Here is a 23,746-nt window from a genome sequence, read left to right on the forward strand (position 1 = left end):
CATAAGACAGAGGAGGGATTCAGCGATGCAACTCACTCAGGAAAGTCTGGCAAGTCCAATATTCTTGACTATACCTACCTCTTCTTTACTTCCCAAGTCAATGAAAGGGAACTTTGATTAAGCCCTACGCGATGCGGCATAGTAGCAGGAATGGCGATGAGATATCAACACTAAGTAAAAAGTCTATAATTGGCTTTATTCTACTAACTTTAACGCAACCTATAAATACGAACCATTACCACTGGCGCGATCACTGTTGGCAGCTCCGTTGTTCGTAGACATGTCGTAATTGCTTGAAGCCCTCTCGAAAAGGTACCGGCCGTCCTGCAGCGAGTATTCATAGTCTTCATCCATTTGTGAACGGCCACCGAAGTTGAAGCTATCTTCTGTTAAAACGGATGGTCTTCTGGGGTCGTTGCCTTGCAGAGAGTCAATTTCGCCGACTGGCTCATACATCATCATGCCGAAAAATTGGTAGTAGTATTCTTCCCCCAGCACTTTCAGCAGTACTTTCTGCTTGAGATCGAACTTGTAGCTCAGTATGGTAACTGCGAGGAACAGACTCGGCAGATACTTGTTCAGGTAGCCAACCAGCGGTATAACGGTCAGGTTATCGTAGAGGGTTGTCTCAAAACTGCTCTTGACTCTGTTCTTAGTCTGAGAGGGAACTAGCACCATGAAGTTAAAACATAGCGGGAATAACAACCTGCTAGAGTACAAGGAGTAATACAGCGCGTTCGTCGGATTACTCCTACCATTCGGTATCAAGTGGAAGTTGCTGAATTTAAATCTGCTCATTGCGTAAAGGGAGACGAAAGTGTTGTATGCAAATATAATGAGTTCGAGAGCAAAGTTGTACCAACGGTTCCCATCGAAAATCCAGCCATGGCCCCATTTGGTGGGCGTCATCTCCAGGTAAACGATAAGCAGGGATAGGGTGACAGATATGGCTGCCAGAAGGAGTATCGCGACGCCTTTAACGTATCTAAATGCGGAGGAAGCAGAGGACAAACTGTTGCTGGACTGAGACTGCGCCAGAATGTGAATAATAGAATTCGAGTGGGTTTGGTAATGGAGGAAATTATAGTAATGCGTGATAAATTCATTGTAATATTTGTTGAGTTTGTCCAAGCTTGTGACCGTCAAAGAGCTTGAGCCCGGGATAAGGTTCGATATCGACACATCCGTCTCGTTCAAAGTACCGCGTACTTCCAACTTGCAATCATTCAGCATTTGAGCAAACACAACATCGCCATTGTTGGGCTCCGGGATGCTCAGTATCCTGTCTGCACTCTCCAGCATGTTCATCCGACTGTCGTTCAAATCATCATTCGTCTTGCTCAGCTCGACAAAGTACCGATTGATGCTGTCGCTTGTAGGCAACCGACCGACTGCGTACAAGTTCTTAGGGAAGATTATGAGACCGATGGAAAGCAAAATCAAGGTATAGCTCAACGAGTAGAGATGCGACAGAGAAATGATGAGCGGTTTGAAATCGCTCAAACTGTGACCCGTACTCGTCAGCAAATAAACCACCCCACAAACGAGTCCCAGCAGGCAGAGCAGATAAAACTTCAGGTTCTGGAAAATAGCACGGATCAAACGCTCCCATATCGGGGACCGCTGCTGCGTGCCGGACGCTTCTTTAGCACATGCGTATTTCAGAGTGCAGTAGGATATCAGCACTGGTATGACGAACCAGCAAGTCACGAACTCGAGCCAGTACACCAGCAGCCACGCGACACGAAAGATGCGCTGTTCAGCTGCCGCATCCAATTCCAGAACTGCTGCCACGTTGATCCCCAGGCTGCTGGTCGGGCCACTGGCAGTGCTATTCTGCGGAGACGATAAATCTGCGGGTGCAGCAGCCCTTGTAGCGTAAAAGACATCCAATGGAAGCAAATAAGCGGTAAATAGCAAAATCACCAAATTGCACGTCAATATCGTCAAAGTCAAAGGAAACGTGTTCTTGTGCAGTTTAAAGGAGAAGTATCGATTGACCACCGCAAAGGAGTACGCTAACGCCAGCACGCAAGCAAAAAGCAAAACGTTTAACAGCCACATGCCACAATCGGTTTCTTCCTAAATCCACCTCAGCAACCCTTTAGGACGATCTTTTGTGAGCCCTGGTCTTCATAAACCAGGCTTCATTAAGATCACTTAAAGTTACTCGTTAACGCGCGTCCCAATAAGCTTCGAACAACGCTGATGAGAGCTCAAAACAGAGAGAAGTGTCTTGTCGTGTCTCATCGACTTCAGAAAGGCTTCAATGACTTGCCTAAACACCCCAGCCTTCGGTCCCTGCCAGAGTTGATCAATTCTGGACTGGTATCTTGAACAGCTTCCTCATTGAGCGTCTTGAGCACCTCGTCAGCGCCGTGAGCTCTCCGGGGGACCAGCAGGCGTCGCATTCTGAGTCTCCCTGGCAGATCTAGACCGTAGAGCTTGCGCTAGCAGTGCTCCCTCAATCAGGGGAGCACCCAGCCTTACTCGCAACAGGGCGTCGGAGTTGCACCTCGCAGGCTGTGGTGGCAGCCTGCGGCATCCGCATCAGTTATGGAGTGCTCTGGCAGCACTAGGAGGTCCCAGGCTCAATTCTAAAATTCTCGCAAACGCCCAACACCCTGCCCCTACCGTTGTGCTGGAAAGGGCGCTTCTGGCATTCTTGGGCTTCTCGGTGCTGGTACTCCCTTGTGAACTCAGGCGATACCACAAAGGATACATCCCTCGGTAGTAGCTGCAGCTTTGCTAGAGGTCTTCTTCAGTGGGTTTCCCGTCGGGTGTTCGGAGCAGTTCTGGAGTCAGGGAGTATCTGGATCACTTCTTGCTCAGTTGCATCCGTATATAAACGCCACAAGCGTGTCTGATCTCTCCCATACCGTTCTTTAGCTCAGTGTTTACATAGCATCGCTTGAAGTTCAAACCTTTATTCAGCGAGGGAACTATCACACAGCAAGACCTAGTAGTACGAACATGTCGAAGCCATTGACCCTGGAGGAGGCCATCCCAAAGGCCATTGGTACCCTGTCGTTTGACGAGGACAACCAGCTGATCGAGTCGACCGGCATTGGCAAGGACAGAGTCAGCGATATTATCGAGATTGCCCAGATGGAACTGGACAAGGACGGCTACGGTGTTGTTTCTGACAAGGACGTCTTAGTCAATGTATTCAAGCAGGCTGGGAAGACTGTGGTTGTGTATACCCCGAACGAGGAGTAGTTTACAACTAACTAAGACAACTATTTAACGATAACGATATTGCACCTATGTAGCTGTGAAAAAAGAGCCTAGATGAAACCGCCTCCGCCGAACCCAAACCCGCTGGAGCCGGGACCAGTGGTGCCTCCGAAGCCTGGGCGGCCGTACGGGTCGTCGAACTTGGCGCCGGGGATCCAGCCTGGCCCACGTAGCTTGCCCTCTTCTTCTTCCTGTCTCTTGGCCTGGTCCCGCAACGGGTCAAAGGTCATACCGCCCTGATCGTGGCCAGGCCGTACCGGCGGCATTTGCGAGGTGGGATCAGCCAGGTTTGGGTATTTCTGCCCCGTTGGATAAAGATCACTGTCGCCGTATCCGGACTGTGGACCTCTGACGTCCGCCGGGCTTGCGCGCTCGTCATGTATCTGGTACTCGTCCTCGAAACCTGGCATATCTGGCGGTCTCCTGAACGTCGAACTGGGAGGGGCGTTCCCTTGCAATCTGCCTCTGTCGATGTCTAGAGCCATCGATCCTCTCTGCATTACTTGCTCAGTCTCTACTTGCTTCAGCTCTGCGGGCACTTCGAGCCGCAACTTGTCACCAATTCTACGTAGGACGTGAACGAATTCATCCTTCTTGATGCTACTCCTGTAGCTCTCATATTCCAGTGGTAGCGGCAGATCCTGGCTTATTGCAAGGTCCTCATCATACAGAAAGATAGCCTGACCCAAAGACCTATCGTCCTCGCTGTCGAACAGCGATACCATGCATTTCTTGCCTTCTTCTATTACGACACCAACAATATCGATTTGGGTTCCTTCCTTCTTACTGCTCACTGAAGCCTTAGTCGTGCTACCTTCTCTTTGCCAGTTCACAGGCTCATAACTTGCACGCAATGTCTGCAGACATTCAATCACCAGCCGTACACTCAACTCCAACCTATCTTGGACGATCATGGCTAACTCCAGCCTCTGATTCTAAGTTATAGTGGTATACCGTACTGCAAGTTAGCGATAAGTTAGACCCTTTTTTTATTACATCTGAACGAATTCACTCTTACGTACATATATACAACCTGTTGCTATGAAACAGTCTTCTGGGAGCTCATTTCAGCTCTGTGATCTCACCATCTCTGGCAACAAGCCCCATGACATTCAGGAATAAGTTTAGGTCCTGATATAGCTTGTCTTTCTTGTACTGTGATGCGGTGGCATCCTCTTGGGACTTGCCGAGCTCCTCCGCGACACTGATGGTGCCGAAGATTTCATCCCTGATCTCGTCGATTATTATGCGCTGATGGTTAAGCTTTCCGCTCAAGGCCAGTGAAGCCAAGAACTGCCAGATGTATGCCTGATCGTACGAGGCCGTCAGAGCCTTTGGCACTGCTTGGGACGAACCGGCACCATGAGCTGGCCGTGAAGTTGCCTGTACGATCTTTTCCATGTATTCTTTTGGTGGGAAGACTAGGAAAAGCTTGGTCTCCAAGGAAGTGAATAACTTGTCATACACTTCGTTCCAGGCTGATATTTCTGGCGAGGATAGAACGTTTGTTCTGTTGATGTCCTGTCTAATGAGAGCAGCACGAGAAATTAAAACCGTGATCAAATTCAAACCAATTTTAGAAGTGGAGATGAATGATACGTTATTGTTCTTGATCAGATAGAGCAGTAAACCCATAATCTCGATAAAGTTAGCACTGCTTGATAGAAACGACACAATTATCTTTAGAAAGACAGCTTGGAACAGCTCGATTTGTTTCAACTGAGATTCGCTGGGGGATGTGTTTGTCTTGTATGAGCTGATTATAATAATGTTCAAGTGCGATAGTTCACCGAAGAAAGTTTGCAATAACTTTAATTTCTGAGCGTTGTCAAGGAAGTTGAAGATACGAGGCATGATCTTGATACCTTTGTCAAAAGAAAGCATGGATATGAATGGACAGACTTCGTAAGAACTGTCCCCAATATGTAAAGCTTCCCACAGGGTAGTACTGTCAACGGCATTGCCACCTCTTAATTGAGCTTCGAGCTCAAGCACTTCTTCATAAACAGTTTCGATCAAAGACAAAACAAACTTCCTACCACCGGAGCGCGACAACACAGAGTTTTGGTCCACGGATGTGAAAGCGTAGGAAGATCTTCTTCTTGCTCGGGATTGTTGGCTAATTTCCACCTGATCTAGAGATTCAGTGACAACATTGAGCGCTTGATTTCCACCGCGCGACAATTTACTATCATCGGCACTGTCATCTCCTGTTTTGTGCACTGGGATTTGCAGCTGTCTGCGAGGAGCTTTACTGTTCATTGAGGAGGAGATTCTACCGAGAACGCCTTCGCGAGCAGCATCTGAATGGTCTTTGTTCTTCTGAGGTCTTTCTTTAGCAACTGTCACAGCTTTCTCGACTTGGCTCTGCATTCTCTGCAATGCCACATCCGCACGCTTGTAGCGACCTCCGAGCCTATGGCCCGAATGCTCAAGATAAGCACGGGCAATCAAGTCTTTGTTCGATTCTCCCACGACACCACCACGTTGAATGATCTTGTACACTTGGAAGTAGAAATCTTCGTTGTATGGATCTTCAGTGACGATTTGCGACAGCTGATATCTGGTGATAAAGTCCTTGTCACGGGGAGTCATCAAACCTGAGTGCTTCAAAATCTTTTCCACCTTCGCTTGACGGATTTGCAGCCGCTTTTGCTCCTCAGGAGTCATGGGTTCTCTCCTTGTTTGACCACGATTAGATCTTCCGTGTTCCCTTGGCGTTTGGGGTGGCGAAATCATTGGCTGGGGGGACGATGGTTGCTGTTGCTGCTGCTGAGAGGGCTGAGCCTGAAGTGTCTGAAGGCGTTGCTGTTGAGGAGAAAGGGCCCGCTGAACCGGTTGGCGTCCTGGAGAAGCATTTTGCGCGGCACTAGCATTCTGATCAACTGACTGCAGCCTCTGAGCATCCCTCGCTTCGCTCGGTGGTTCAGTTTGCGAGCTGGGAGGAGGTGGAAACATTCCCGGGAATTGATGGTTAGGAGCATGACCCTGTGGCACGTTGTAGGCTTGATTGAACATAGCTGGCATGTTCTGGAACTGCGGTGGCATACCTTGCACGCCTGGCTGCATGCCCCGTGGCGGATATGGCGATGGGAACTGGTTTCCAAACGGAACGTTTGGCCCAGGCCCCGCCTGCGCTTGCGGCTGCTGAGGAAACCCCTGTGGTGGGGCGGGCATACCGTAACCGGGAGGCGGCATAGCCATGAACCCTGGTTGTCCTCCCATCTGTCTGTGACGCTGCTGTCTTTCAAGCTCCTCCATCGACAAGGTCTGCGACTGTTCCTGTGCCTGTGCTGGCGTCACGCCGCTACTCCACAGCGATTCCATAGGTCTCAAATCAACAGAAGCATCAAGTGGCTGTCGCGTTGAATGCTCTACACCAGATCTGGCGACAGCAACGTACGACCTACCGCCTGACGCATACGATGAACTCGCTGCGGCCCCACTAGGCCCAGAATTACCATTTCCATGACCGAAATCAAAATCAGTACCCAGCTCGGCACCTGCCCCAAACGTTTCGTCGTTCAAAAAGTCCTCCTCCTCGGCCTCGTACTCCCCAAGTCCCTTATATGTGTCTTCAAAGTCCAATGGGCTCTCTTTCTCGTGACTGTCGCCATTCCTTTCCCTGGAATGCCGTCCAGACGCATCAAACCCAAAGAATGACATTGCAAACGCCACTGCGAGCCTCTACCCTTCTAAATGAACCGTCCAGTAGTCTTCTAGCGGCCTTTAAAGCTTCAAGAACCTTGTTTGTTCTCCATAGTGCTTGTTGTTGAAAAATTGCACCAAGTCACTACATACGCCCACTATGAAGAATGGCCAAATACTATAAGGCTATGTCTATATAAGAGGCGCTAGTAGACCACTTTCCTGCCCGTGATGGTTCTCCGGGCTTGCTGCTGCTGTAGCTCGTCGTCCGCCTCGTCCTCGTCGACCTTGGCTCTGTTCAGAACTTTGATGAAGGAATCCACTCTGTATCTCATCCTCGAGTGCATGTAGGCTTTGGAACACTTGATGTGGTAGTGGAAGTAGTTGCGGAACAGCGTGAGCTGCGACACGGTCGAGAACTGGAGCTCTTGCGTCTGGAAGTGGCGCGGAAACAGCACAAATGTAATGAATCTTCTGCTGGAGTCCGGCACGGTCGCAGCCACCGGCTGCGACCGCTGCTGGATCTCCAGCGGTGGCTCGTGCGAGAAAAGCACCTGCGGCGCAGACTGGATCGTCCGGTTTCTCTTACGAGCGTCGACAAACTCCTGCAGAAACACCTTCCCGAACACCTTGTCTGTCTCGTCCTGGAAGATGGTCTCGAAGATCACCGTGATCCGATCGCTCGCGGACTTGATGAACAGGTTCTCGTCATCCCGGTACCGGATCGTGTGCAGTGTCGACGACTCGAGCGAGCCACCGCTCTCGCCGCCAGCTGCCGCGCTGGCGTTGCTCAGCTCCACGAACTCGTCAAAGGCCAGCTGGAACGGATAGCTCAGGATCAGCGTTTTCAGCAGCGAAAGCTGCGCGACCGCCTCCGGCTGCACCTGTTTCAGATCCACTTGCAACGTGTAGTCGTATCCACTCTCCACCTCACGGCTCACCTGCACTCCGGGCTGCCCAACGTACTTGGACTCGAGGAACGCTGTGAGACCAGCACCGCCGCGGCACGCGGCCACACTCTGCCAAGCCTTCGTCCTGATACTCACGTACAGCAGCGTCTTGTCGCTGCTGTCATTCGAGATGTGTAGCGTTGTATAGTCGAAGTCAGACACGATTCGGTCCAATGTCAGTGGGCTGCCCGCCCGGCACGCCTCCACGGCCTCCCCAAACGTTTTCTGCACCAGCAGATTCTGTGGCTGCAGCTGCAACATCTCCGATCGCCTGCTAGACTGCTCAATGGCCTGCTAAGTGGCAGTTACTGCTCTTGAAGCCCCTATCGATGAAATACCTGGACTGCAATACACGTCGCCTGGCACGACAGGCCTACTTATAGCACTATACAGCGATATACACACGAGAATGGGGTATTTACGCGTCTTTGGAGGGCTTTTTGACGCCGTACTTGGACCTGGAGGTGACTCTGTTGACGACACCGCCCAGATCGCCGGCGCCGCGCACCAGGTGGTACTTGACACCGGGCAGGTCCTGGCAACGGCCGCCCCGAACGTAGACAATGCTGTGTTCCTGGGCATTGTGGCCCTCCCCGGGGATGTATGCGGAAATCACGTTCCCGTTCGTGAGCCTTACTCTGCAGGCCTTCCGCTGTGCTGAATTGGGCTTTTTGGGCTTGAGCACCATGACTCGCAGAACCACGCCCTTGCGGATCGGGCACCGCTCCAAGTCCGGCGACACGGATACCTTCTTGCGTTTAGGGGCCTCGACACCGCGTTTGATCTGGTTCAGCGTGGCCCAGGCCACGCTGTAGGTCGAAAACTGCGCCAGCAGGGGCTTCCGCCAGCCCCGGAGGCCGGCGAAGCCGGCCAACATCGTTCTGCGTCCCAGCAGCGCTGACAACATCGTCTCCAGTGGATAGCTTCCTGTCTTAGATGGTGAAGTTGTGCCAAGTCGGTGAACTTAGTGCTAAATTTGACTGTGTGGGCAGTCGCTGGCGACGACCAGGGTTAGCAGTAAGAGAGCTGAAACTTCAAGAAGAGGTGGCCGTGAGAGGTCCCGTTGGTGCGTTGCAGGGTGCTGGATGTGTAGCGATGGGTCGTACGCAGTCGTTTATCCACTTGAAGCCAGCCAACGTCGCGGCGAGAGCAGCGCTGGCGGACAAGTCGCTAATGCTGAGAGTTCACCTCAGGAAGTTTCCTAGTGTGATCGGTCACAGCTCGAATCGGATCAGCAGACGGTATAACGAGGACACGTACTCGATCAACATGTTGAAACTGCCCTCTTTGGCGGAGGAGATGGCGCTGGCGAGACAGGAAGGGCTGATCGGCGAGTGGAAAAAGTCAGTTCTGAACATCTCGATCTTCGATGGCCACGGTGGCGAGGGCAGAGTGTCAAGGCTGCTTGCTGACAATCTGCATCAGGCGATCGTAGAAGCGGCGCCGTCACAGGAGCGCCTGTTCGAGCTGTTGCGGCAGTACAGAGAGCTGATCGGAGGAGAGTACTGGGAAAAGGTGTACGAGAACCGGGAAGCGTTTTACCAGAAGTTCATCAGGAATTGCAACACTAAGCAGGAGCAGGTTCTCTACAAATCCGGGAACTCGGGACCCAGGATGATCTTCGACAAATGGGGCAACGTCATCGATAAGAGGAGCTTGTTGCACGAGCACGAGCGACTGCGACTGTATTATTCGTATCTTAAGTTTGATCTGGAGTGCTGCTGCGGGTACAGCGAAAGGGAATTGCCTCTAGAGACCAGGCTGAAGAAGTTTCCGGGCGGCTCTACAGCCTCTTCGGTATTCGTTTCACCCTACGAGGAACATCTGTCCTTTGACGAGTCCTTCTTCGTTGCACCAAGCGGTCTGCTGAAACTTGTCGTGACCCAGGTCGGCGATACGAAGATTATACTGTGCGACCAGAATGGGATAGCTCACAGCCTAACCAAAGTGCACCACGCTTCGTCGTCAAGAGAGAGCGAGCGGATCAAGTCGAATTCCTCATTCCAGAGGGACTCGTTTGGCGACACTCGGTTTCTGAACAGCTTTGCTAACACCAGGTCCTTCGGGGATCTGGTGGGAAAGGCGGAAGGGCTGACCAGCGAACCGGACATCTACTCCTACCTGATCGGTAGCACGCTGGATCTCCCTCATTCGGAGCGCTCCAAGTTACAGTTTGGCGGCGACGAGTGCTTCGTCTGTCTAATCACCGACGGGGTCTCTGATGTCATGTCCGACCAGGAGCTTGCCGATCTGATAACCTCGACGGTCAACCTGCGAGGGCTGAAGGTCGCCTCGCCGCAGTTCGTCGCAGACGAAGTGATCAAATACATCATGGCTGTCGGAGACAGACACGCAGACAACGCTACCTGCGTCATCCTGAGACTGCCTAACTGGGGAAACTGGCCTAATGTGGACCGCACTGGTGCGGCCAGGGAGGCCAAATTGCTAGATGCCTCTCATGGCGATAGAACAGACGATTAGCTTTCATAAAAATTCATTCATAAATACACATATAGACCAAATAGACGCGAACCGCAGGATATATATACAAGGAACGACCGCCACACATCATTTGTTCTTCGTTTGAGTATAACTGAATCTCTTTCTCGTGGGGACAAACTCGCCCAGTTTTCTGCCAACCATATCTTCTACAACTTCAAACGCCACGTACTCCTTACCATTGTGCACTTGGAACTTCAGTCCTACAAACTGAGGAAGTATCGTTGCAGCTCTGGCGTTCGTTCTGATAGGCGTTCCTTTAGCCATTGCCTCTTTGATCGGTAGTGGTACAATGTGAGGTCCCTTCCAAGCCGAACGGGAAAGTAAAGCAGCAGTCTGGAACATTGTAGAGCCAATAATGCGAGCGATTGAAGCCTCGTAACCGCGGTATAGCTTGGTATCTTTCAACTTTGTAATTTTTCACTATGAGATGGACATAGCGTAAAAAAAGTCTATTAAGTACTCGAACTTGATGCGATGAGCAAGTCTTTAAAGGCAGTGAATCGCACAACGAGGCACCCTAGAGCCAATGTTTGCTGTCAGATTTGATCCTAATAACATTGTGCAAGAGGCTGTGGCGGGTGAGGAAAGTTCGAGCCGACCAGTGAAGAGGGCCAGGGACTTAGATGACGAGGGAAGCAATAGCAGCGATGATGAGGAGGAAGACGTAACTGAGATACCTGAGAAAGATGAAAACGGAACGCCGGAAGCTGAGGATTCGACATCTAGCAATGTGGCAGATGGCGAAGGCGACATTGATATGGAGGAAACCCATGAGCTTCCTAAGAAACATTCATCGATTATATCGAGGTTCAAGCAAACCATATCTTTGCAGGACCAGATTTCGCCCAAAGATATGGTAGACAATCAAGAAATAGCTCAAGAGCATGTATCTGGAAATGCGTTAGAGCAGATTCCACAACCTGCCATAGTGAAAGACCGCTTGTCTAAGCAAGCTGCGAGCGAGCACAAGTCGGTTGCCTGGCTAAATACAACCAAAATTCATTACGACAACTCAATGATTAAGCCTTTTTCGGATTTCTCGAATCATCTACATCCAAGGCTGCTGCAAAACATCCAGAAGCACTTTTCCTCAGAATCTTTCCCAATTCAAACAGCTTTGCTCGAAAACGTGTTGCCGGTCATAAACTTCTCACTGGAAGCCACCAGGAAACATCTGACAAGACGAGTCGGAGATGTCCTGGTCAACGCATCTACTGGGTCTGGTAAGACTCTCGCGTACTCCATACCAATTGCGCAGCTGCTTTTCAAGAGGACAGTCAACAGACTCAGAGTACTCATTGTAGTGCCCACAAAGTTACTGATCAATCAAGTGTACGACACAATAAGCAAACTATCTCAAGGCAGCGGGCTGATCGTAAGTATATCAAAACTCGAGAATTCTGTCAGGGAAGAGCACAAGAAATTTCTTCAATCGGAGCCCGACATTCTGATCAGCACTCCCGGCAGGCTAGTGGACCACCTGCAGATGCAGTCCATAAGCATGCGGAATCTTCAAGTGCTCATATTGGATGAAGCGGACCACCTTTTGAATCAATCGTTCCAAAACTGGTGTCCAGAGCTAATGCAGAGGATCGCCACCGATAAACAGGATGAACGCCCAGGAAATGTTATAAAGATGGTTTTCAGTGCAACGCTAACCACAAACACAGAAAAACTGCATGGATTGAACCTGCATAACTCGAAACTGTTCCTCATGGACTCTGTCAAATTATACAACCTGCCAGCAAAACTGCAAGAATTCCTGATCAGAATACCCACCGCGAAGAGCTCCTACAAGCCGTTGATCCTATTGCATCTTTTGGACTTCTTGAAGAAGTCTAAAATCTTAGTTTTTGTTAAGTCTAACGAGGCCTCCATGCGGTTAGCATGTCTGCTGAATATCATGATAGGGAAAGGTTTAGGTCAGCAGCATGCCATTCAAACAATTAATTCTAACAGCAGCAAAGCAGAGAATAAAAGGCTTGTCGCTGAGTTTGCTAGGGCGCACTGCAGGCTCCAAAATAGGATCCTAATTACCACTGATTTAATGTCTAGAGGTATCGACATCAACGACATCTCAGACGTAATCAACTACGACCCACCCATATCATCCCAACAGTACGTTCATCGTTGTGGGAGAACGGCCAGAGCTCATTCGGACGGTAATGCTTACAACTTCCTGGTAGGAAAAGGTGAGAAAGATTTCTGGGAGCATCATATTGATGAAGATCTAAGTCGAGACGTAACTGCACCTGCACCAAAAGATTGGAATGAAGGTCCAGCGCCCTCGGAAAGCACCGAGGATAATGGGAAGGCGTTGATTTCGATCTCCGACGAAGAGGAACAAACCTACAAGGAATCTCTGGTAGCACTTAAAGACAAAGCGACGGGCAAGTCGTCAGAAACCTGAGAACTTGCGAAACGTTTTTGCAAGAGACTAATTTAATTCACAGGCTTAGTAGTAGTAATATGAATAATGCCCAACAATTTTGGGCATTTATCTTTTTTAGTTTCTTTCAGTTCTTGTATTTACTGTCACCTCGAGTTTTCGGATCAACTTATATGTGAAGTTAGCCTACGCATAAGTGAATTCAGGCCTATTAGCACAATAGGAGTGATCCAATTTTGTTTAAAGCAGTGAACGCTTACGTTGCCCTGGCTGGCAATGAGCCCCAGCAAGTATATTTTAACTCCACCGGATGATCTGCATCCTTATGTGCAGCCAAGTGAGGACCAGCTACGCCCAGAGTACCCAGATTTCGAACCTTGGGAACATAAAAAGGAGGAGGACCAGATCCTGTTGAATTTTGTCGCCAAAGGTTACTATTCCACCTCTAAAGTGAACTTTGAAAGCATATCAGCACGCTCGTCACTGCCTGAATCACTGCCAAAACTGTCAGATCGACTGGCAGATCAGTTCTCCCGAGTATTACGCATACGAGAGCAGGAAATTAATCGAATTCCAGCTACCAATGGCGGTTCTCATGCCCCTTTTAGCGATTTAAGTGGACCAGGCTTTCAACTGCCGAGTCGAGTTACTTTGACCGAACATCGTCGGGAGATTTGGTTACAAGAGTTAAGCTCACCATACGTTTCACTGCCTAAACTGTCTATGCATATCCCACATGGCTTGAAACGACGCCAGATACTGGAGCAATGCTGTGCGAAACAAATACCTTTGAAGAGAGCCATATGGCTAATCAAATGCTGCTACTCCATGGAGTGGAAAGTGAGAAATTCCAAACAGAGACTAACGGAAAAGGCATCGGATGTAGATTTGCAATTAACCAAAGAATGGACTGATAATTTCGTTTACATATTGGAAAAGCTTATTTTTGAAATGGTGCAGTACGATAATGATCCACTGCAATTAAAACGTTGGAAAAGCGAAGTAGGGTACTTTTTGAAACTCCTTGGAAATTGCTATACCCTTCGTCTCATAGACAAGGAAACGTTTCATCACTGGTTAGTTGAATTTGGTGCCAAAGTCAGAAACCTAGAGTTTCTTCCTCTGACGCTGCATATCCTAACAATATTTTGGGATGATATATGTCAGCCCACAGAAGACGTTAGAACGGCACCTCAGGGAGTCTTTCTTGTCTCTAAAGTCGCTGAAATGCTTTTGAATAAATACCATTCTATTTCCCACAGCAAATCAATGATAAATGATGAAAAATACATCATCAATGATATCAAGAAGAACGGAATGATCAAGAACTCACTTAAATCCATCATCAGCTTGCTTATTCGCAAGCTCTTCCAGAGCAGCTCTCTGGAAGCATTTATTTTCCCTAATCCAAGTTGGGATATTTATAAACCAATTCTGGAGGAAGTAATCGGTACTATTTCATCAAACGAGAATTCTGATGTTGCCATCGAGGTTCGCAAAAAGCTGGAGCTTATCAGTTACCGAAATGAATCATTAGCACTGAAAAATACTGGCCCCGCAAAACCTGCAGGCCGTGGTGAACAATTAGAAGATATATACAACAGTGGATCCATTTTGAAATTAAACGCTGTTGATGTTGAGCTAACTCAAAGATTGGACGATAATCCGGTGGACTTTGATTGGACATCTTACCTAGAAAAGAATATGTTAAATGTCACCGAGATTCGGCAACTCGTTTTGTGGGCGATACACCCATCGAGAGCGACGCATTACGAAGCCAATCAACTTGTAGCCAAAATAATACTCCTTAAAGTTAACACTGTCGATGTGTTCCAGGAGTATGCTATTGAGGACATCATTTGGTCGCTAGTATTCCAATTGGCAAAGCTAACAGATCAAGAAAGGTCCATGACCATCGACCTTTCTTCGCTCTATCGCTTACTAAATTTGCTGATAACTTATGGAATTTTAAAGGTCCCAACATACATCAGAAAGCTCATAAGCTCCGGTATTCTATATCTACCAGAGTCTAATGATAAGTTCATGCATTGCAATGTGCTAATAAACCTGAAGATATCTCCCCTGATGAAGAATCAGTACAATCTGGTACTGAGAAACGTTATGGAATATGATGCCACCTTTTTCCTCGAGTACAACTTTGACCAATTGGTGCAAAAGACAGAAGAATTTAAAGAAGTCATATTAAACAAAAATGATGCGACAAAAACTGACTTTCCACTAAGCATTAAAATTATGACTGCGGAGTGGTACTTGAACGCATTGTGCTCCGGAAATCCCTCTGCGGTTGATAAAGTGACGTTAGTCAGAAACTTCCAAGTATTTTGCTTCCACTTAGATGCATTTCACTACTTTTACAAATGGATTGAGTTTGTTGTTTATCACCAATTGCTTAGCAACATTGAAGCTTTAGAAGCTTTGATGGATATTCTGCTTTGCTACGGAAAGCTATTCTCTCAATTTATCAATGATCATATTCTGTTCACGAAGACATTCATTTTCATGTACACAAAGGTTCTCAAAATCAAAGATGGTAATTCTTATGCTGTAACTTCGCTCATGCCTTTCTGGAGGTTCTTCATGAAGAACTTCTCCGTGGCTTTGAATATTGACGAAGACTTGAGTAGCGAATTCTCAGCTGTATGTGAGGAAGAGAAAACCAAAGGTGAAAAGTTCAGCAAAAGCAAGCAACAAGCACTAGATTTGTATCAAGCATTCAGCGCAACTGGCTCGAAGACGGCGACTTGGAGCTTTCCAGAAATTTTCCAAACAAGCTTGCGAGGCTTCTTGATAACCAAAAATAAACCAATTGATCAAAAGCGTTATAGATATGATTTGCTATTATTAATGAATGCTGGAGTGAAAGACTACAACAAATTCATGGCAATATATTTGAAAAAACGAAACTTCGAACAAGCAGATCTCATTTGCTTAGTTTCTGCTAAGCTTCTCAGTTTCGAACAAATTCACAACGTCCTGGGCACAGAAATTGTTCTGAGCTTATTATCGATTGAGGCATATCAGTACGGGCTTCATTTCGAATATCACAAAGAGCAATTTATCAGAAGTAACTTCAAAACAGTTTTAGCGGCTTGTCAAACAAACTTATCTGAACATTACACACTTTTGCTCAATCTTCTTTTGAAATTTGGTACCGACTCTAAAGTAGCATCAATATCGAATAAAGCGATCGTTATGATGTTAAGCAACAATCCCAGCAGTGCCAATCACATCATGGAAGACCTTCTATTTCATGGCCCTAACAGGACAGACAGCAATGATGATAGCACTCTTGAGGAGCACCACGGTTCAGAAATATACGAAATGCTTAACTTTACTAATCTATGGATATTTCAAGCATACACTAGCTACCAAGTTGAAGTTATCAGCAGCACCGATGCAACCCAGTTGGAGTCTTTTCTGTTTGACATAATAGATAGATCAGGCTCTAACTGTCTTTGTGCCAATATATTTGACAAGATAGCGAGTGCTAACACCATGCTTTCAATCATAAACATATTTGAGCGCGATTTCTTCCAAAAGTGTTTACTTAACCAACATCCAAATGACACTTACTCGAATATTGTGATTGAAATCATAACATCGCTATCGCAGAAATTCCATAATGAAGTCAAAATATCCGGTGAAAACTTCGAACTTTTACAGAAGGTTCTTGACCTTTACTCAGAGTTCGACGAAGAGTCGTTGAAACCTCACGAGTTTCAATTCGAAATCACGTTAAAATTATTAACGATTCATCAAGCATCCGTTTTCCATCAAGTAATGTTATCCATGCAAAACCGAAACATCACTCAGGCGGACAGGCTGATAAACAGACTTTTTACATTATTTGATGAGATAATTACCGACTTGAGATTGAAGCTGATGTTGTATGAGATTTTGAATTCTTTAAAATCTTACTGCATCTACATTTCGACCACTTCAACAGGTTTCGAAACACCAAAACGACTGTTAAGCTTGCCGCCATTTCAAATATCATCATTTACCAAAAATGGTTCTGCCAAATTAGAGGACAACAAAGAGTTAAAGCTTGGTCTGGTAATGGCCAAACCCGCACCCGAGGATGAAAGTAATCGATGGTTCATTTTTGATAAAGATGCAAATGAATACTCTTGCAAACTGCGAAATAAGCCATATCACCTAATCGCGAACTTTCAAACAGAGAGCACAAGTTGTTTTAACAACTCATGTCTTAATTTGAGTTTATTTAACACCTGCTTTGAGAAGAAAAATCCAAGCTAGTTAGATCATACTCTATCTATTTCGATGGTTGTTTCTGAACATGGTAGCATGTCCTTTATGCATTTATCAATAGCCAAACGTAAGTTTAACTCATCCTCATTAGATCCACCTTTCAAGTTCATTCTGAGAAGGACGATATACAGGTTGAAGCTGACCTTTGCAATGATGAGGTCTTTATCCCTCAGGTCGCACTTTGCTCTAAACTCAGGCAGCTTTTCAATCATCTCTTTGAGCTGTGACTTCAGAAGGGAGGGTTGTTGGTTCCTTCTTTTCAAAGAACTAGCAGAAGTCTTGCCTTTCTCGGAACCACCACCACTATCAGCTGTAGCGGTCGGATTGTGCAGTAGTGATGAAGCCGGTATCGCTGTGGTAGAGAAACCAAGGAGTAAGATAGTCGACGTCCATTCTGCAATAGTAAAGCCATGGATTAAAATGAAAATGGCAATCATTGTTGCAGCGACATAATCAGAAACGAAGTGTAGATACTCAAAAAGGTACGGATGAATCGCCAAGTACAATGTGTATGCAATGGTTATCAACGGATTTTTGGTCTTCAGCTTGGAATTCTTGTTAGCATAGAAAACTTTGAACAGAGACAAAGATGACAGCGCAAAGTTAATGAACAAGATCGAGTACCAAATTTTAGAGTCATCGCCGGCCAACTCAAGACCATGCTCCGAGTGATGAGAATGAGGAATTTGAGAGTTAATTTCTTGATGATTCTCGTTATTCCGCTGACTGGACTCCACGAATAAAACGATACACTCTTCAATCATGTGAAACACCAGATCAAGTCCGACAAAACAAAGCGACACTGCAGACGCGAAACTTGACACGACGTCGATTCTATTCAGTCCGAAAGGGAATGTGATGGTACCCGTAGTCCAAACTTCGAACTGCGAAAGATTTTCAACGAGAATAATGATGAGGGAACCAACAATATCGTAAGTAATGAAATGGGACAATGTGATGAAGTTGCTCCAAGATTTCCTGTGACCCAGTTGGAAGACAAATAGACAAGAAATAAGCTGCAGGCAAGTTATACCTAACTGAAAGTGCGCTCTTGGCCATACCAAATTTTTCACCAAATCATTCCAATCCGGGATGGGCAGCGACTTAGCGATGTTGAGAGGGATCTTGACCTCGGGTTCCTGGAAAAAGTTCATAGAGACCGACGAATGCTTATAACGATGGCCCTTACGAAAAGAAGTACGCGAACCATTCGCTGCCGGTGTGTGGCTGAAATTGAAAGGAGCCTCCAGTTTCTTCCGGCGACTTTCTCTGGCGTCGGGCGACGCCGATCTCACCGGCGACTTGGATCTCGTGGTCGGAGGAGCCAGCTGCGGGCTTGGAACGTACTTCAACGATTGTCTTTTGGATTCCCCACCTGTGGACGCATTACTATTTTCACCGAAGGAGAACGACGTATTATAGATTAGACTGGAACTCGAATTGTTTCCGTCCTTGCTTGAATACAGCGCCGAAGTTGGCCGACTTACTGACGGAGAAGCGAAAAACGGACGAGCTGATGATAACAAAGATGCTTCGTTATTGCCACGTACAACGGGTGTTAAGAACTCCTGGTCAGTGGAGCTAGGCGAATCTTCTTCCAAGATCGAGTTCATCACGGGAGTGCCCTGGATGGGCGATTGCGGCGTTCGTTGTTGCTGAGACAGCGGCGGCGGCGGCGGCAGTCCGTTGCCCATCACTGACGACATGTATTCTGGCCAGCAGAACCCTGAATGGTCTGTTTCCACTCGTTATAGCCTACCGGTTCCGCTTTCATTCTCCGGCCAGTCAATATTTATCATTCTGATACCTCGTAGGCGTCACTCTGCACGCATTGCCGGGTAACAGCGCCCGTTCCTCGACTACAAGCGGACTGCTGGACTTAGTCTCTTTGAAGGCCGCTTGGAGGGTCTGCTGGCGGCCCTGGAGGCCCGCACTGCTGTGCTAATGCCGGGCTGATGTCTGCACCGTGAAACTCTTGGCTGGGAGACGGCGCCAGCGATATCGTCTTGCTACTCGCAGCGGTTCTTCGCAAAGCTGTCGACTTGGCCAAGAAGCGAGAGCCCAACCGAGCCATCTAGCAGCTAGTCGGAAATACACCTAGTGGATACTAGATTATATTTCCATTCGAGACATGGATAATCCGGCTGAAGAACTGATAACAGTAAAGAAACCAAAAATGATTGATAGTGGATCGCCCACTTCATTCATCCGCTCGGATAAGTTGCTGAACCTGGGTACATACAACCCCACTACTATTCCGACTCAAAAGTTAGCGAGCCTGGAATTTGACTGGCTTGTTTTCGGAAAGGCAGTGGCGGTAGTGCTGTTAGTTAAAATTGTGCGAAATCAAGCAGTTGCCTATGGTACTAGTTGCCTTCTGCCGAAAACTCTCAATTTTTCGTTCCCATCTCGTCTCTTCGAACCCACTATCCCTGCGACATGAGTACCATGGCCATTTCCGTCGCCTGGCCCCTCACCGGTGAGATCTAGACCAAATATCGCCCTTCCTTGGAAATCCTCATGTTTCTTGTAGATCCCAGTATCGATTAGTGCTCCATATCCTTAAAACTGCACATAGAATCATTCTTTGATTGGTTTATGCAAGCTTCTTTGCCATGGTCTCCGCCGTCAGTAACTTCTCTTTTGACAAGAGAGCCTCAACCTCTAAAGCCTCAACCTCTAATCTCTTAGCCTCAAGCTTGATTGATTCAATGCTTTCCGAAATTTCGCCAAATCTGACCTGCGCCAACCTAGCCCATTGAAACAATTGTCCACAGGCTTTACTTGCTCTATGGACTTTCTCAAAGCTGAATTCCGGCGACGACAGATTTGTTTGCTTCGTTTCGGCGTCGAAGTGTAGTATTTTGGGCATAAACTCATCCGACCGAACGAATTGCTGGCTACCACGCCACATCGAAGTTTGATGAGCTAAAAGAGAGCAAACAGCCTCTAAGATAAGTTTGACGGCTTGTGATCAATTGGCTGAGTAGTAAAATCCTGTGGGACTTCAGGCCTATTAGCAGTGGAGAGATAACTCTGGCGATACCACTACCGCGGTTTGCAATGGATTCGTCACCGTTTGTCTCGGCGGGTTGACTACCAAGTTAAGGCGTGGTGTTTCCTTTGACGCTGTCGTCTGCTCTCCGGTTCGTCCTCGGACGACGTGGTGAAGTAGTAATCCTCTTTGATATTTTGCCCGTAGTAAACCTCGTCATTGAAAGAATCCTCCTGCCTGCCTGCAGCAGCCCGCTTCAGCAGCCTCTTAGTGCGTTTGTTGGTTAGGGTGGCAAATCTGAAAACTTTTTGTGGTCGTTCCGTAACTAAACAGACCTTAAAGAACAACTCACACTGTTTGGGAATAGCAGAAGCGCAGTGGTAGGAGTATTCGTGAGGTTGCAGTCCATGATATCTGTGCTGCAGTGAACCGCAGATCGAGCAGAGGCTATGTTGACACCACAAGCGATCCAGAACTGCGTGAGGAAGTTTCAGGAGCAAGAGCTGGAATCGAATGTGGATCATTCGGTTCTGCAACAACAGAAGAGCCAGTTGGAGGGCAAGTTGCTGCGCGAACGGTATCTGACGAAGCGGCTGCAGCTGCTGTACTCGCAGATCGACAAGACTAGGAACTACCAGGAGTTTGTCGACCTGCTGATGAACAGCAGGTCGCTGCTGCGAGAGATCTTCACGGTGGAGGGGCTTGGCAGGCGGGCCAGGCATGCGGATCCCGAGGTGGACTGGTCCAAGTTCGGGGTCGACATCGCGGATTATGTGGCCCGCAACGACGAGCTGCTGGCGTTGTACAACGACGGTCTGCTGTGACGGCCGTTACGCTTCGATATCTTCCTGTTTTTAGTGCTTCTGATTTTGCGTGTATATGTGTGTTTAGTATAACAGGGCTGTCGCCCTTTCAGATGGCCGTATTACTAACGTCTACAGCACAGCAAAAGATGTTCAGAACCGCAGCACAGCCGGTGTCCTTCAGGACGTATCTTGGCGCTAGCAAGACGTTCGCCAGGTTCAAAGGCTACAGTTCGATCCCCAAGCTCACTTCGCTGGCTGACTTCCAGAGCAGCATCAAGGGCTCGAAGCTCTCAGTCGTGGACTTCTATGCTACGTGGTGCGGCCCATGCAAGGCTATGGCACCTCACCTCTCCAAGCTGGTCGACGAGTATCCTGACGTGGGTTTCTACAAGGTGGATGTCGACGAGAGCCCGGACGTTGCTCAGCATTGCCAGGTCAGTGCAATGCCCACGTTTGTGTTCGCCAAGAACGGCGAAATGCTGGGTAAAATAATCGGTGCCAACCCCCAGGGCATCGAGCAAGGCATCAAGCAGCTCCAGTGATGTGATAGTATTCTATAGCGTTTTTATAGGTTTATGTTTAACAGTGATCAGTGTATCGAGTTCCTGAAAAGTTGCTGCCAGCGAACATACAGCAGCATCCAGGTGTTCAAGATGAGTCTGCCCTTCTCCAAGGTGATGCAGGCACTGGTGGCCAAGACGGCCCCAGAACCAATCTACTCCTATAAGGTGAGTCCGGTGGTGAAAGCTGGTTCGTGGGCTTTGTCGCTGGTGTTCTTCACCTACGGTGCTACATATGCCAACTGGTCCTATGAGTCGTCGCAGACCGTTTACAAAGAGGCTGATGACGCCACGAAGAACGATTGGAAGTTCCTGGTCAAGAGTTTCGCACCTATGGGTCTAACGGTAATCCCACTGTCGCTGGCCGTCGCTGCAGTATACGTCCCATCGAGAATCGTCACTAAGGCAACGTATGTACCGAGGAGGAACGGCACCCCAGAGTGCGAACTGGTCCGCCGTTCTGCCATCCTGGGCAGGGAGGTCAGCGTGGTCAGACCCTTGACGCAATTGACTAGAAACGGCAAGACTCGTGTGTTCACGGGCGTCGGCAATCAAGGCGTCGAGGACAAGGGTTCTTTCGTGTTCTTCCTGTCGGACCGCAGTGGCCTGGCCAGAAGATGGTTCAATAAGGTGTACATATTTCCCAGATCCGGCAGGTTTTGGGCCTCAGACGGCCGTATATTCGATGCTCTATTTGGCGGAGATTCGATACGTGATCTTGAACTGAAGACTAAGGACTACAAGAATGGGCTGGATTCGAAAATTCTACAGGATGTTAAACAGGATAGAAGCATGTTGGATGAGTTGATTCAGCAGAACTCGTCCAGAGCGAAATTTCACTCCGGGTCCAAGACTTCCGATCTATCTAAGAGAATCGTTGGCTCATCATCTTCACAGAAGGCCAAAGGATCTCAGTAATAGGTCAAAAAACAGAGCATACGAGAAGTAAAGCCCTGTTCTGATGTTGCTTGTGAACGCTCTCCAACAATCTTTGGGGTTATCGAGATCAACATTTCTGATCATTGTAAATAGTCTGTATGCAAAGATCGATAGTCCTCCGATGAAACCTGGCCCCAGGATCAGTCCGCTGTTGATCCCTGCGAGCGCGAACAGAGCAATTTGGGACGTCGCCAGCACGTTGCAGATCGGCTTTGTCTTGTCCTTCCAGGCCAGAGCTGTCGACTTGATACCAGCCTTCACATCGAAAGCCTTGTCTTGATGTGCGTAGATCGTGTCATATATCATGCACCATAGGAAATTGCCAGCAAATAACGGAATCATAGTGGGCCAATCGATGATTCCCATAGCAGGAAACCCGAGAAGGGCGCCCCACTTAAAACAACCGCTCAGGGCAGCCTGTGGATAGTAAGTAAATCTTTTGAAGAGCGGGTACGTGAACACCAGAGGCAGCGAAGCTAGCCCCAACCACCAGCAATCTGGAGGCAGCTGTTTGAGGATGCCAATCCCGATCGCCGTCTGTCCTGCCAGGAAAACTGTTGCCTGCTTGGTAGAAACCCTTCCAGAGGCAATCGGTCTCTCGACGGATCTGATCACCGAGCTGTCGAGCTTGCGGTCCAGCAGGTCGTTGATGGTACAGCCGGCGCCTCTCATTACAAGCGAGCCGACCCCGAAGAGGCCAAGCATCCATGCTGTATGGCCAATCGAAGTGCCCGTCTCCATCGCGGCCATAAGGATGGCAAACGAGCCCGGCAGAAACAGCAGCCACGTTCCGACTGGTTTTTCCAACCGCATGAGTTCGGCATACGGGATCCACTTGGCAGGCAGCTTGGACACAAATGGTCCTAGACCGTTTAGTCTAGCTTCTCGAGCTTTTTGCAACTGCTCGGGAGTGAAAGCCTGATGCGGCCGATCAGACGACTGGAATCGTGTGATGTTCCGTGATGATCGATTGAAACATAGTCTAGCGACGCTAGCGCACGCCAAAGAACTACTAAAGAGCAGATTTTTCGCAGCCAGAGAGCCTGGCTGCGTCACGATATTATAGAAAGGCATTGATGTACCAGCGGTCTGCTAGCTCTGTCAAAGCGTCGTCGAGTATCCACTGTTCTAGTCTTATGAGTGAGAGACCTACAAGATAAGACCCGGCACGTGATTTTTCAGAGCCAGCCAAGGCATCGCTATCCTGGGCTTCTTCGCCCGGCTATTCTACCTGTCACTTCGTCCAGCTTGTCGTCTTGGACTTAACACCGCTATGCCGATGCAAGCTTCAGTTTCCAAGCAGTTTGACCGCTTTGCAGGCCTGCCCGTCATCAGACTGTGTCGGGACGACGCAACTGGGCATTGGACTGCGAATGAGAGTGCAAGACATTGAAAGTGCCAGCTAATAGTGCAGTGAAGAAGTGTGG

General features: G+C 48.2%; 15 protein-coding genes across 15 annotated transcripts; 7 read left to right on the top strand and 8 right to left on the bottom strand.

Annotated features, from left to right (window-relative positions):
- Positions 1 to 219: 219 nt before the first annotated feature.
- HG536_0A09210 (uncharacterized protein) lies at positions 220 to 2,064 on the bottom strand (the record flags this gene model as incomplete). Its single annotated transcript, XM_037281884.1, has 1 exon — positions 220 to 2,064. One exon carries the CDS (start codon positions 2,062 to 2,064, stop codon positions 220 to 222), a length of 1,845 nt encoding a protein of 614 aa, XP_037137779.1.
- Positions 2,065 to 2,973: 909 nt separating this feature from the next.
- Positions 2,974 to 3,219, top strand: HG536_0A09220 (DUF3215 domain-containing protein; the record flags this gene model as incomplete). Its single annotated transcript, XM_037281885.1, has 1 exon — positions 2,974 to 3,219. The coding sequence occupies one exon, from the start codon at positions 2,974 to 2,976 to the stop codon at positions 3,217 to 3,219; it is 246 nt and encodes an 81-aa protein (XP_037137780.1).
- A 68-nt stretch (positions 3,220 to 3,287) lies between these two features.
- FUB1 (Fub1p) lies at positions 3,288 to 4,151 on the bottom strand (the record flags this gene model as incomplete). Its single annotated transcript, XM_037281886.1, has 1 exon — positions 3,288 to 4,151. The coding sequence occupies one exon, from the start codon at positions 4,149 to 4,151 to the stop codon at positions 3,288 to 3,290; it is 864 nt and encodes a 287-aa protein (XP_037137781.1).
- A 148-nt stretch (positions 4,152 to 4,299) lies between these two features.
- PAT1 (deadenylation-dependent mRNA-decapping factor PAT1) lies at positions 4,300 to 6,903 on the bottom strand (the record flags this gene model as incomplete). The annotated part of the gene is made up of 1 exon (XM_037281887.1): positions 4,300 to 6,903. One exon carries the CDS (start codon positions 6,901 to 6,903, stop codon positions 4,300 to 4,302), a length of 2,604 nt encoding a protein of 867 aa, XP_037137782.1.
- A 188-nt stretch (positions 6,904 to 7,091) lies between these two features.
- ARC35 (Arc35p) lies at positions 7,092 to 8,096 on the bottom strand (the record flags this gene model as incomplete). The annotated part of the gene is made up of 1 exon (XM_037281888.1): positions 7,092 to 8,096. One exon carries the CDS (start codon positions 8,094 to 8,096, stop codon positions 7,092 to 7,094), a length of 1,005 nt encoding a protein of 334 aa, XP_037137783.1.
- A 157-nt stretch (positions 8,097 to 8,253) lies between these two features.
- Positions 8,254 to 8,742, bottom strand: MRPS12 (mitochondrial 37S ribosomal protein uS12m; the record flags this gene model as incomplete). The annotated part of the gene is made up of 1 exon (XM_037281889.1): positions 8,254 to 8,742. One exon carries the CDS (start codon positions 8,740 to 8,742, stop codon positions 8,254 to 8,256), a length of 489 nt encoding a protein of 162 aa, XP_037137784.1.
- A 29-nt stretch (positions 8,743 to 8,771) lies between these two features.
- PTC6 (type 2C protein phosphatase PTC6) lies at positions 8,772 to 10,316 on the top strand (the record flags this gene model as incomplete). Its single annotated transcript, XM_037281890.1, has 1 exon — positions 8,772 to 10,316. The coding sequence occupies one exon, from the start codon at positions 8,772 to 8,774 to the stop codon at positions 10,314 to 10,316; it is 1,545 nt and encodes a 514-aa protein (XP_037137785.1).
- Positions 10,317 to 10,403: 87 nt separating this feature from the next.
- RSM19 (mitochondrial 37S ribosomal protein uS19m) lies at positions 10,404 to 10,679 on the bottom strand (the record flags this gene model as incomplete). Its single annotated transcript, XM_037281891.1, has 1 exon — positions 10,404 to 10,679. One exon carries the CDS (start codon positions 10,677 to 10,679, stop codon positions 10,404 to 10,406), a length of 276 nt encoding a protein of 91 aa, XP_037137786.1.
- Positions 10,680 to 10,863: 184 nt separating this feature from the next.
- Positions 10,864 to 12,747, top strand: DBP6 (putative ATP-dependent RNA helicase DBP6; the record flags this gene model as incomplete). The annotated part of the gene is made up of 1 exon (XM_037281892.1): positions 10,864 to 12,747. One exon carries the CDS (start codon positions 10,864 to 10,866, stop codon positions 12,745 to 12,747), a length of 1,884 nt encoding a protein of 627 aa, XP_037137787.1.
- Positions 12,748 to 13,002: 255 nt separating this feature from the next.
- SRB8 (Srb8p) lies at positions 13,003 to 17,007 on the top strand (the record flags this gene model as incomplete). The annotated part of the gene is made up of 1 exon (XM_037281893.1): positions 13,003 to 17,007. The coding sequence occupies one exon, from the start codon at positions 13,003 to 13,005 to the stop codon at positions 17,005 to 17,007; it is 4,005 nt and encodes a 1,334-aa protein (XP_037137788.1).
- A 5-nt stretch (positions 17,008 to 17,012) lies between these two features.
- Positions 17,013 to 18,725, bottom strand: ZRG17 (Zn(2+) transporter ZRG17; the record flags this gene model as incomplete). Its single annotated transcript, XM_037281894.1, has 1 exon — positions 17,013 to 18,725. The coding sequence occupies one exon, from the start codon at positions 18,723 to 18,725 to the stop codon at positions 17,013 to 17,015; it is 1,713 nt and encodes a 570-aa protein (XP_037137789.1).
- Positions 18,726 to 20,463: 1,738 nt separating this feature from the next.
- AHC2 (Ahc2p) lies at positions 20,464 to 20,838 on the top strand (the record flags this gene model as incomplete). Its single annotated transcript, XM_037281895.1, has 1 exon — positions 20,464 to 20,838. One exon carries the CDS (start codon positions 20,464 to 20,466, stop codon positions 20,836 to 20,838), a length of 375 nt encoding a protein of 124 aa, XP_037137790.1.
- A 92-nt stretch (positions 20,839 to 20,930) lies between these two features.
- Positions 20,931 to 21,362, top strand: TRX3 (Trx3p; the record flags this gene model as incomplete). The annotated part of the gene is made up of 1 exon (XM_037281896.1): positions 20,931 to 21,362. The coding sequence occupies one exon, from the start codon at positions 20,931 to 20,933 to the stop codon at positions 21,360 to 21,362; it is 432 nt and encodes a 143-aa protein (XP_037137791.1).
- A 33-nt stretch (positions 21,363 to 21,395) lies between these two features.
- On the top strand, positions 21,396 to 22,298 carry MRX15 (Mrx15p; the record flags this gene model as incomplete). Its single annotated transcript, XM_037281897.1, has 1 exon — positions 21,396 to 22,298. The coding sequence occupies one exon, from the start codon at positions 21,396 to 21,398 to the stop codon at positions 22,296 to 22,298; it is 903 nt and encodes a 300-aa protein (XP_037137792.1).
- Positions 22,272 to 23,393, bottom strand: COQ2 (4-hydroxybenzoate octaprenyltransferase; the record flags this gene model as incomplete). The annotated part of the gene is made up of 1 exon (XM_037281898.1): positions 22,272 to 23,393. The coding sequence occupies one exon, from the start codon at positions 23,391 to 23,393 to the stop codon at positions 22,272 to 22,274; it is 1,122 nt and encodes a 373-aa protein (XP_037137793.1).
- Between the last annotated feature and the right edge of the window lie 353 nt (positions 23,394 to 23,746).

Source organism: Torulaspora globosa, chromosome 1 (genome assembly GCF_014133895.1).
Source record: "Torulaspora globosa chromosome 1, complete sequence".
In the NCBI taxonomy this organism is placed as follows: domain Eukaryota; kingdom Fungi; phylum Ascomycota; class Saccharomycetes; order Saccharomycetales; family Saccharomycetaceae; genus Torulaspora; species Torulaspora globosa.